We start from the raw sequence: 12,011 nt of genomic DNA, 5'->3' as shown, positions 1-12,011 counted from the left end.
AAATTAAGAAACAAAATACAATTGTGAGGACTACAACATTGTCAAATGGGGCTTCACCCTCAAGAATCTCAACGGAAAGTCTTACCTTAATTTCCAAAATTTCACGGTGAGGCGAAGGTGAAAACAAATAGATTGAACGATGATTTATGTGCGAATTTGTAAAATCGACTAAAAATCGTGAATGTTAATCCACATTTTTGTTGGAAATATGTCCTGAAAGTCAATCTTTGGAAGAAACTTTTCAGGACAAATGAATCGATGTATAGATGACTCTTATACATCAAATGGCAAATATACTAATTATGACTATCTCAATAAACGATATATGTCCTAAATAGTGAATCCATGGACAATGGATTGATTGAAGAAGTAATCTAATGATGTTAGACTACAGAGACCTTCTTCACATAACCATTATGTCCAAAAGGTTCCTGGTCATTGGATTGTCGGAGGGATACGACAATGCTTAGACCGGTACATACTGTGTCTGCTTCAATTGGAAGGATGGAAAGTCTCATCCCATTCGTGTGGTGACACTAAGACAAGTATGTAGGTGCTCATTAAGGGAATGAGTTCACTGAACACAATCAAACGAGAGTACTTGCATGGAGGTCTACTCACATGTCAAGCAAGTAACTCTAATGGTTGGAATAATGTAAGTAGTCCTTTGACCTGAGGCATCGTCATTGTCTTGTGGTTAAGTACTTGATCTTTGATTATGTCAAAAGTCACTCTATCAGAATGTCAACGGCATAGTTGGGGTTAAGCCACTTAGTCATGAAGGCAAGTGTATGCGCAACAAGGAATCTCTAATCCTCGATAAGAGAGGAAGAATACTTTAAGATATGATTCGGGAATCTTCGGCCGAAGTATCGAGCGTAATAAAGGAAAGCGTTCCTATACGACTCAATTGAATCATATAAGAAGGAATAATCACATTAGAGGTTTGACATAATATATCCATACCCTATTAATGTGATTGAGAGTATTGTTTTAGAGAATGATCGAATTACATTGTAATTCCAAATGAATAGGTTATCCGAACAACTTCTACATTAGCTTGGGTAGCTATGACATATGGTTAGATGTCACTCATAGCTTGTGAGTTTTTTCTAGATGATTAAATGTAGTCATCAAAGAAGAAAGGTGAATTAAAATGAAGTTTTAATTCACTAAGTGATTGAATTAAATATAATCAATTGGATTGATGTCAATCACCTCACTGCCTTGCTAATTGGAACCTAAAATGATTGTACACTGATACACTCTTGTAGTGAGTAATTAATGGATGATGGAAATAATTAATTGGATTAATTAAGTGTTGTGATTAATTTAGAAAGTCTAAAGAAATCATAAAAGCGATAAAGATCGTTTTGGGCTTAAAGAAACGTTCGGGTTTAATTGTGCCCATTGGGCCTAAACCCATTGGGCTTTTATTCAAGCATTGGATGACTTGAAATAAATGAAAGCACAAAGCCCAAACAACACAAAGAGGGCCGGCCACTTTAAGGTGAAGAGGGTGAGATATTTAGTCAAGTTGTTGACTAGGTTTCTTTTGTCTATATAAGGAACTTTATAAGATATTGTTCGTTAGGGTTTTTGTGTGGTTAAAAAAAAAAACAACAAAGAGGCAAAAGAATATCTCTCTAAAAACTTCACAAAGGCCGGCCACCTTGGGGTGATTTTACTAACATATCTTTCACCCTTTGGTTATTCCTTCATCCTTCTCACTACACTAGTGGGTGGGGATCTTTAGAGGTTTCCTACTTTGGAAACTTGAAGAGAACCTAGGAGCACACATTCTATCAAAGTGGAGAAGGCAAGGAGGGAAGCTAGGCTCAAGGAGTTCAAGGAACAAAGGGATTGGAGGTGGTCCATCCTTGGTCTCAAGTCTAGATCAAGAGGTATAAGACTAAACCTTCACTTTGTTCTTTTTCTCTAAATTTTATTTGATGCATTATATATAAACCTATGAACCTTGAAGGGGATTTGCATGACTATAGCTTTGATAATTTGTTATAAATGCTTCCGCTGCTTTCGTATATTAAATTTGATTTGTATATGCATGATAGTCATTTAGAAATCCCATATGAAAACTCATAATTTTCCCTTCAATTTTTTTGGTCAAAAATGCAAATTTTTATTTTTGCGAAATATTTTCCGCGAGCATTAAGAAAACTTTATAAGGTGTTTGGAAGCGATTTTATGATTTATTCAGCAACAAATGTATACTTAGTAGAATATTTAAGTTGAAAACTGAAAAACTAAATGAAAAATACAATAGTGAGGACCAAAACATTGTCAAATGGGGTTCCACCCTCAAGAATCTCAATGAAAGTCTTACCTTAATTTTCAAAATTTCACAGTGAGGTGAAGTTGGAAATAAATAGATTTATGTACGAATTTACAAAACCGATTGAAAACCGTGAACCCACGTTTTTTTTGGGAAAAATGCAAAATTCTTATTTTCGGGAAATATTTTATGTGAGCATTAAGGAGAACTTTATAAGGTGTTTGGAAGCGATTTTATGATTTATTGAGCAACAAATGTATACTTAGTAGAATTTTAAAGTCGGAAACTGAAAAAATAAATGAAAAATACAATAGTGAGGACCAAAACATTGTCAAATGGGGTTTCACCCTCAAGAATCTCAACGAAAAGTCGGGGCAAAGGTGAAAATAAATAGATTGAATGATGATTTATATACGAATTTGCAAAACTGACTAAAAATCGTGAGTGTTAACCCACATTTTTTTTGACAAAAATATAAATTTTTATTTTTGCAAAATATTTTCCGAGAGCATTAAGGAAAACTTTATAAAGTATTTGGAAGCAGATTTACGAATTATTGAGCAATAAATGTATATTTAGTAGAATATTTAAGCCAAAAACAAAAAAAAAAACTGAAAAATATAGTAGTGAGGCCCATAAATTTGTCAAATGGAGTTCTACAGTCAAGAATCTCAACGGAAAGTCTCACCTTAAAAAATGGGGTGTGATATCCACACACCCCTTTTTACTTCTCCCACACCTTTTTAATTTTCGACCGTCGGATTAGATGAATTGAAGAAGATCAACGGACATAAATTAACAAGGGGTGTGTGAGAAGTAAAAATGAGTGTGTGGATATCACACCCCTAAAAAATTGAACAATGAACTTATTCTAAACCTAACTCGTTACATCATCCTTTTTTAACCACATAGAGCTCACTCGAATGGTTTTTCACCAAGCTATTTTGATTTTTTTTTTCCGAGCTCTTGATTACATCACATTTTAAAGAAAAACACTTGAAAACTCAATATCACAAGTAATACAGAAAAACCCAACTTACTTTGTAACACCAAATAGATTTTACAACTAAGGATCAGTTAGAGCATGACAAGTGAATAGATAAAAAAAGTTTTTTTCTCCAAATGAACTCTTAATTAAAGTGTTTTTATATTGTAAGAGTGTCTTGTCTAATCTACCATTAGTGTTCTGAATTATGAGTCTAGCCACATGAACACCAAATTTAACTCCACGTGGTTTGGTTGTGAGGTCGTTCACTCTCATCCCATGTTGTATATTTTCTTCACAAAACAAACTAGATAAGGAACTTATAACTTTCTAATCTCTACAGTCCAATGTCACTGTTTGTTTATTGGACTAGGATTTTCTCCTTTTTTTTTTTTTTTTTTTTTTTTCCATCTCCTTCCATCCCTCATCTCATATAAAAATTCCAATTCGTGTTTCCTTTTAAGGATAAATAATTCATTCGTACAACCATTTTTTTTAACAAATAATATTATTTACACCAAGAGGGAGGGGTGGGCTTAGCCTCATAATGAGCTAATAATAATATGGTTCAAATTTTCTTTTGACGAGAATCGAACATAAAACTTCTTACTTACAACTGAAGAGGAATACCACTAGACCATAATATTAAGTGGCTTGTACAACTGATTTTTCTTAACAAAAAAAACAAAAGGAGAATTCTAATTAAGAGAAATATGTCAAAGCAAAGGGGAAATAGACTAAAATGAAAGTTTATAAAGAAATTGACAGCTTCTTATAAATCCGAAGAGAAATTGACAAATACCTGTATCTATAATTATTGTTTTGAATTATGAGCTTAGCCACATGTGACTCCATGAGGTTTGGTTACGAGGTTGTCTCATGTTGTATGTTTCCGTCACAAACTAGAAAGGAGCTTAATAGTAATTCATTTATTAATTAATATAAAATACCAAGACGTCATAAAAAATTTCAACAAACAAATTCCGACTTTAACGTATATTTCCTTCAGAGAAATACAAGGAATTTTCATGCTATCTCACTACAATACGCGGGTAAATGGAAATAGTATGCAGTTATGCAGCAGCACCAAGACGATCATCTTCCTACTGTATGTGGTTTTATGGAGTTTTTTTTCCTTCGTAAGAGAAAGAAAATAGAAGCAAATTATCAGACCCTAATCAGTCTAATTATGTACTAAATTTATGGGATTTTTTTTCATGAATTAAAGATCTTATTTGTGCTTTAGATTTACAATATCGTTCTCAAGGACAAGATTAAACAGAAGATGAAATCCCAGAAGTTGCTTTTGTTTTTCGTCGCCGCCATGGCCATATTTGCAGTTTTAGTAACCTCAAGTCCCTTCCTATTTCTCCAGTAACCACTACTAGTAATTCTATGAATGATGCTACAAAATCCAACCTCTTTCTTTCTCAACCTTTTCGCACGAACGCCAGTTCGATTTTTCTGCAAAATATAATGTGACAGATTGGGAAAAAGAGTTGCATATTGTGAAGCAATTTCATTTTTTTCATATGTATCAGAATGAACAAACTAGCAGATGATGAAGTAGGTTATATAACGTTCAGTTTTTTAATTATCATTTGTAGATCATCTCTACATAAAATCACTCGACTCAGATACAGTTTAGTCATCTCAAATGTAAATTAATGTTGTCAATAACAATTTCGTCTTTGAAGAGATCATGTGAGAGTGAAAAGCCAACAAATCTCGGGGATGTTAATGAAAATAAACCCCTACTTTTTTGTGCATTCTTTATTCTCTTTGTAGCTACAAATCCAACAATTGTTCGTGATGCTTTTTTTCTTCCGTATAATTTACATTAGGCTTATTCTATTAACATACTACATATTGTTAATTAAACCCTATATACTTAATACACCCCATATTTTCTTTTTTCAATTAAAAATTATCTTAATACACCCCATATAATTTCTTATAATACCCTTACACCCCACATTCTCATACATCTAATATTTTCCACATACCCCCCACATTTTCTATATAGCTCACATTCTTCAAATCTTATAATACTCGTTTTCAATTTTTATAAATTAAATTGATTCAGGATTAAAACCCTAACATTCTCTAAAAAGAGAAGTCTACAGTCCGGTCTATTGAGCTTGAGTTTCATTGGGTCATCACAGCCAATCTCATTTTCTGTCTCTTAAGCCTTTTGCTAACAAAAAAGGATTTCTGCTAAAAAATAGCAACTGGGAGGAACCTAACAAAGCAAAATTAAACCCCAGATGACGAATAAGAACGGAAAAGGCGTTGTTGGGTTGGCCTCCTATGAAATTGGGTAGTATGGAAAGTAAAAGTAGGCTTAAATAATTAATGATGTCGTTCAATAATTAAAACAATGACAAATATGAAATTTTACCTCATGTGAAGCTTCCGAAATATTGATATCATGTTCCATTTGTTAAATTTTTTTCTCAATCAACGTGTTTATATTTTCAATAGTTATAATTTTATTCAACAATTAATGGAGTAGAGGGTGAGAGAGTTTTGATAGTTGAAGGAGATAAATAATATGTTAAAAGTAATTTGGGGTGTATTTAGAATTTTCTTATTTTCTTTAAACCTCATAAGGTTGAAATTGTCATTGCATAGTAGGTTACATAAGCCACTTAATATTAAATTTTAATATAGGATGCATTCAACATTATGTGGAATGCTAATAAAAAGAGCCTTTACAGTAAACCATTTCTGCGTTGCAGTTTAATAATATATTTCAAAATGTTTCACATTTTTTACAATATAGTGTTAAACTACGGATCATGATCTTCTCTTGAGCTAAGGATGAGGATCCTCCTGACCAAGGAGTGTAAGCCGTTGGATGAAAATCCAACAGCTACAAACAGGGGGGTTCTTTTAAAAGTTATAATAATTATAACCGTTGGATTTTCATCTGATGACCCACATTCCTTAGTCAAAAGGATCATCATCCTTAGCTCAAGAAAGGATCCTAATACGTTAAACTACTCTATTTTGTAAGAAAAATAATCAAACACGTATAAAAAAAAACACGAAAAATCTGTTCTGAATAATTAATCTAACCCACGTCTGTCATATCAACTCTTACTCATGAAACCATGACACATTCTTCCACCTTGAATATTATCTAAAAGTCTTAGTGGCGCATTTAGCGTTGCAAAGCAAAAGGAAGCAGCGCACTTCCCACGTTACATTTTGCTCGCTTAATTTCTGCTGCTTCACCAAATTTAAACATACAAGACAACAAACTTCTCCAACAATTTCCTAACCAACCATAAACAATCACTACCACCTCCCATTAACAATTTTATTTTATTTTATTTTTTTTTGAACAAACGATATTATCTATACTAAGAAAGAGTCTTAAGCTTCACACTAGGTTAGCCATGATGATGTGATTAAAATTCACTTTTGTCGAGAATCGAACTTAAAATCTCTCGCTTATAAGTTAAGAGAAATACGTTAGATTGTAGTACTAAGTGACAATTTTTATTAATAATTGGAGCCCCTTTACAAGTTATAACAACTTTAATCGTTTGATCAAATTTTAAGAGTTCAGATTGATGAATTTGATGGAAGGGATCCGGAGAGGATTCTTTTGTTTTGATAGGACGGTGTTCTGAAACTCATCTGGCGGGTCCCATATACCAGAATTTGCCCATGAAACTTTGGTTCGTCCAAACTCAATCACTCCTCCGTTACGTGACAAATTCTCACCCTCAGCATCTCCTCTACTTCCGATACCCTCTCTCTCTGATGCTTCAGAGCTAGTTTTATTTCTCTCTCTTTCTTTACACAGACCAGTTATCTGCTTAGAAAGAGAGAGAGTGAGATTGAAGTTGTGGGTTTATAGAAGCTTGAATCCATGGCTTCTTGGGCTCTTTTGCCGGCAGCTCCAGTAACCGGTCGCTGTATAGTGACTCCTGCCAGGACAAAGCGGTCCTCCTCCTTCTGGGTTCGTTCTTCTCTGGACACAAATGTTTCTGACATGGGGGTTAACGGTAAAGTTCCCTTTTTTCTTAAGCTCCATTTTGTCAATTTTCAATATTTCTAATGCTTTTTGGTTAATTTTAATTTCTGGGTGTCTTTCTTTTGGTGAATTATGATGAATTTGAGGAAACTTGTGATGGGATTACATTTACTTAAACTGATTTATGATAAGTTATGGGCTTTTGATCAAAAGTTCAAACTTTTCAAGTTCCAAATTCCTTTAATTCACAAAAGTAGCAAGCTTTGTGCTGCAATTTGAGGTTAATACTTAATATTCCCATGAAAAGTTAGAATGATATGATGTTTAGTGATGAAATGAATGATTATTTACTGTTTGACCTACTATTTAGTGTATACTGAGATGAATGCTTAATCTTCCAGCTCCAAAAGGGTTGTTTCCACCTGAACCGGAGCGCTACCGAGGTCCAAAGCTGAAAGTGGCCATTATCGGAGCTGGACTCGCGGGCATGTCAACCGCGGTTGAGCTTTTGGATCAAGGCCATGAGGTTTGGCCAATTTTGTTTACTTGTCTGAATTGTATGTTTCTTTCAGTTTAGAGCTACACTGCTTCAATGGATGAATTGAATTTTTAAAGTTGGAAACTTAGACTAAAACTTCTCAGTAAGCTAACTTCATAATTTTCTGTAAGGTTGTTTGATGATTGAATGTCTTTTCCAGGACAACTTGTTAACATGTATTCTTTGTAAATTCTGCAGGTGGATATTTATGAGTCGAGGCCCTTCATTGGTGGCAAAGTGGGCTCTTTTGTTGATAAAAAAGGGAACCACATTGAAATGGGACTCCATGTTTTCTTTGGTTGCTACAGTAATCTTTTCCGATTAATGAAAAAGGTGGACAACTTTTGCTTGCTTGAACTTCTGTTACACTTGGCAATTTTACGTATAATCGCTAACAAGTTTTCTTGGACCACCACTAAACAGGTGGGTGCAGACGAAAATCTTCTTGTCAAGGATCATACTCACACTTTTGTAAACAAAGGGGGTAGCATTGGTGGTATGTCTTGGTGCCTGATCTTGTATTTCAGGGTTCATATATGAATCGCTGATCTCCAATGTACATTATCTGTTACTTGATTTTCATCGCAGAACTTGATTTTCGGTTCCCAATTGGAGCACCAATACATGGGATTCTTGCATTTTTGTCTACTAATCAGATTAAGGCAGGTTTTCCCTTCGCCACTACGACTGACTTTACTGCAAATCATCATCATTGTCACATCTCATTATTTTGGATACCAGTATAGAGAATGAAGCATTGTTCGCCTTGTGTCGGGAAAAACAGTACAATAAAAAAAACTGATATGCTTTTTCCTTATTATCATTTAGTTGATTAATCCTAGTGAATCAAATTGTAATGGAGCTTTTTCTGTTATTGATTTTCCTTTATAACTGTTCAGACTTACGATAAAGCAAGAAATGCAGTGGCTCTTGCCTTAAGTCCGGTTGTAAAGGCTCTTGTTAATCCAGATGGAGCGTTGCAGGATGTCCGGAATTTGGATAGTGTAAGAATGAAAGCTATTTCTATCTTTTATTTTGGTCTTCATTCATATTGTGTTGTTAGTTGAAACTGGAAATGTTTGGAAGTCTTTTACAATTTTTTTTTTTCACACAGTTGTATTATAAAAACTGGACTTGGTTTTTGCAGATAAGTTTCTCTGATTGGTTCTTGTCAAAAGGTGGCACGCGAATGAGTATCCAGCGGATGTGGGATCCTGTTGCATATGCACTTGGATTTATTGACTGTGATAATATTAGTGCTCGTTGTATGCTCACTATATTCACATTGTTTGCCACTAAGACCGAGGCTTCCCTTCTACGCATGCTCAAGGGTTCGCCAGATGTCTACTTAAGTGGCCCCATCAGAGATTATATCATTGCAAAGGGGGGCAGGTATATCTTTGTAAAAGATACAAGAGCTTTGCATGGAAATGAAGAGATAACGATTGTTTTCTTTTTCTGTTTCTCCTATATCAGTTGATTTCTTATCAGTTGGAATGTCGTTTTCTGCTGTAACAGGTTTCATCTTAGGTGGGGGTGTAGAGAAATACTGTATGATAAATCTTCTGATGGAGAAACATATGTTGCCGGATTTTCGATGTCTAAGGTAACTTACTTATCATATTGCTTCTTTTAATACAAATGAAATTTAATAAAGATCGATTTCTTTGACGACTGGAATCTTTTATTGTGTTACCTTAGATGCTTGTAGTGGAACTTGTGCTTCTTTAAATGTAAATACCTAATGTGTTCTTTTTATGGTTGCAGGCTACAAATAAGAAAGTTGTGAAAGCTGACGCTTATGTTGCAGGTTTCTGGTTTACTCTCGCTTCTTTGTTCCCTTCCTTTTTCGAAAATCTATTTCCAAGTTCAGTTGAATAAGTTTTTCCCTCGTATATGTATGTTAACAGCGTGTGATGTGCCTGGAATCAAGAGATTGCTTCCTTCTCAGTGGAGAGAATTGGATTTTTTCAATAATATTTATGAGCTAGTTGGAGTTCCTGTTGTCACTGTGCAACTTAGATACGACGGTTGGGTCACAGAGTTACAAGATCTAGAACGGTCAAGGTGATTCTCCCTTGCACACTTAATTACTTGGATGTGAATAGGGTTTTCTTTTGTGTTAAGGACCTTGTAGAAACCTTAATTTTTTTCCCCCTCTTCAAGACTAATGGACAGGGATATTTTTGTTTGATAGGAAATCGAAGCAAGCTTTGGGATTAGATAATCTCTTATATACTCCCGATGCAGATTTCTCTTGCTTTGCCGACCTAGCGCTTACTTCTCCTGAAGATTACTACATTGAGGGACAAGGTTCACTCCTCCAGTAAGGAAAACATACCATTTGTATAATTCAGATATATATATATATGTATATATATATATATGTATATATTCTGATTAGGTATCAAGTCATTGCATTTCCTATTCACACTTACGTAATTTTGAACTTGACACTGGTGCTTCTTCATCTTGCAGATGCGTTTTGACACCAGGTGATCCTTACATGCCTTTACCAAACGAAGAAATTATAGCAAGAGTGACGAAACAGGTAATTAGCTTATAAAGAACACGTTGCATACGTTAAGCAAGTTAAACTGCAGTTAGAAGAAACCAATAGAAACATCAAATTCTGAACCTTAAAATTTTCAATTCAAGGTTTTGGCTTTATTCCCATCATCCCAAGGTTTGGAAGTCACTTGGTCATCAGTTGTCAAAATTGGGCAATCTCTCTATCGGGAGGGACCTGGCAAAGATCCGTTTAGACCTGATCAGAAGACACCCGTGAAGAATTTCTTCCTTGCTGGCTCATACACAAAACAGGTATGTTTGCGCAAGTGATTTTCCTATACAAGAGTGAAGAAAGAAAAATGTTGTAAATTCTGAATTCTAAATGGCTGCACCTTTTACAGGACTATATCGACAGCATGGAAGGGGCAACTTTGTCCGGCAGGCAAGCTTCTGCGTATATATGTGATGCCGGGGAAGAGTTGGTGGGATTGCGAAAGAAGTTTGCAGCCCAAGATTCTGGGGAATACACGAAAGCTGTTACTACTACCGATGAGCTGAGTCTTGTCTAACAAATTGCCCGCGTTAGCACAGAGAAAAACCTCTTCAAATCAAAATGTGGAGTCAGCCGGCGAGTTTTACATGAGCTGGCTTCGTTCTTTACAAATGTTTTACAATGCTCTATATCGGTATAAAAGTATAGAAAGGTTAGTGCCATTTGCGAATCCTGCGGTGAATGTAAAACTGGTGAGCATGAAATATAATCGTCACATGTTTTTCCCTTGCACAATTTCTGTCAATAAGTACAAGCCATAGGTCACATGAACTTTTCAGTTGTATTAGCATTTCTCTGGTACAAACGACATCTTCAAACTTTTAACATCGAACAAGAAGCGATGATTTGTCTGCTGAAATGCCCCTAACAGACTTGGCCCTGCATCACAAGTAGGCATTATACCGATGCAGACGGAAGTATCAATACGCTCGAAAATCGCATCAGAATCCAGAACAAGGTCAGCTCCTCTCCGAGTTGCATATGCAGTTCGAGCGAGGAAACTGTACAGGATAACCCCTCCCCTCTTGTCACTCATCATCCTGAACAGTGCAGGATCTGAGGCGCTTTCCGGCAACCCTAATCTCCAACACGTTAAGATGGTATCTGGGAATTCCTGCAGGCACAAGCTTCTATTGAAAACTTCCTCTTATCTTCGCATCATTACCAAATTGCAGAAGCTTATACGTTCCCCATTTTGCAGTCCACGACGGTAAGCAGTAAGAGAAGCGCATGTTAGTTTCGTTAACTAAGGTACCGTTTGGTACGTGGGACGGGACGGGACGGAACGGAGTGGGACGAGGTGTTCCGTCCCATGTTTGGTACGCCTAAAATGGGTGGAACACGCTGTTCCACGGGACAAATTTTGGGTGAATTTTAGTTCCGCCTCATCCCCTGGAACGACTCGTTCCAAATCCGTGGAACACAAAATTATAATCTCTCCGTCTCCTCCTTCTTCTTCCTTGTTTCCATCTGAGGACATCTTGGCTCCCTCTCCGTTCCATCCCGTCTTGTCCCGTCCCGTCCATACCAAACGATACCTAAGTGCATTACGATGGACCTCTGCCCTCCTCCTAAGCCAAAAAATGCCGGCCATCACATTGTTAGGACCATCGAAAGTCGTCTGCCGGTTATCAAAGCCACAAC

At 35.8% G+C, this 12,011-nt stretch overlaps 1 protein-coding gene across 1 annotated transcript; it reads left to right on the top strand.

The window, feature by feature from the left end:
- Positions 1 to 6,963: 6,963 nt before the first annotated feature.
- LOC126593685 (zeta-carotene desaturase, chloroplastic/chromoplastic) lies at positions 6,964 to 11,102 on the top strand. Its single transcript, XM_050259789.1, has 14 exons — positions 6,964 to 7,297; positions 7,668 to 7,792; positions 8,003 to 8,137; positions 8,228 to 8,300; positions 8,393 to 8,466; positions 8,704 to 8,808; positions 8,952 to 9,196; positions 9,323 to 9,410; positions 9,572 to 9,614; positions 9,715 to 9,871; positions 10,002 to 10,130; positions 10,283 to 10,355; positions 10,463 to 10,627; positions 10,717 to 11,102. The coding sequence occupies exons 1-14, from the start codon at positions 7,162 to 7,164 to the stop codon at positions 10,882 to 10,884; spliced, it is 1,716 nt and encodes a 571-aa protein (XP_050115746.1). The 5' UTR covers positions 6,964 to 7,161; the 3' UTR covers positions 10,885 to 11,102.
- Positions 11,103 to 12,011: the final 909 nt, after the last annotated feature.

This window comes from Malus sylvestris, chromosome 12, assembly GCF_916048215.2.
Source record: "Malus sylvestris chromosome 12, drMalSylv7.2, whole genome shotgun sequence".
Lineage (NCBI taxonomy): Eukaryota > Viridiplantae > Streptophyta > Magnoliopsida > Rosales > Rosaceae > Malus > Malus sylvestris.
Note: the sequence above shows the minus strand (reverse complement) of the source record. Positions and strands in the feature narration are given on the sequence as shown.

What these genes read in the sequence shown, in the direction of transcription:
- LOC126593685 (XM_050259789.1), top strand. Translation starts at nt 7,162, where the DNA reads ATGGCTTCTTGGGCTCTTTTGCCGGCAGCTCCAGTAACCGGTCGCTGT. An exon ending in AGCTGACGCTTATGTTGCAG is followed by an intron (nt 9,615 to 9,714) that starts GTTTCTGGTTTA and finishes GTATGTTAACAG; the next exon opens with CGTGTGATGTGCCTGGAATC. An exon ending in TAGCAAGAGTGACGAAACAG is followed by an intron (nt 10,356 to 10,462) that starts GTAATTAGCTTA and finishes TTTCAATTCAAG; the next exon opens with GTTTTGGCTTTATTCCCATC.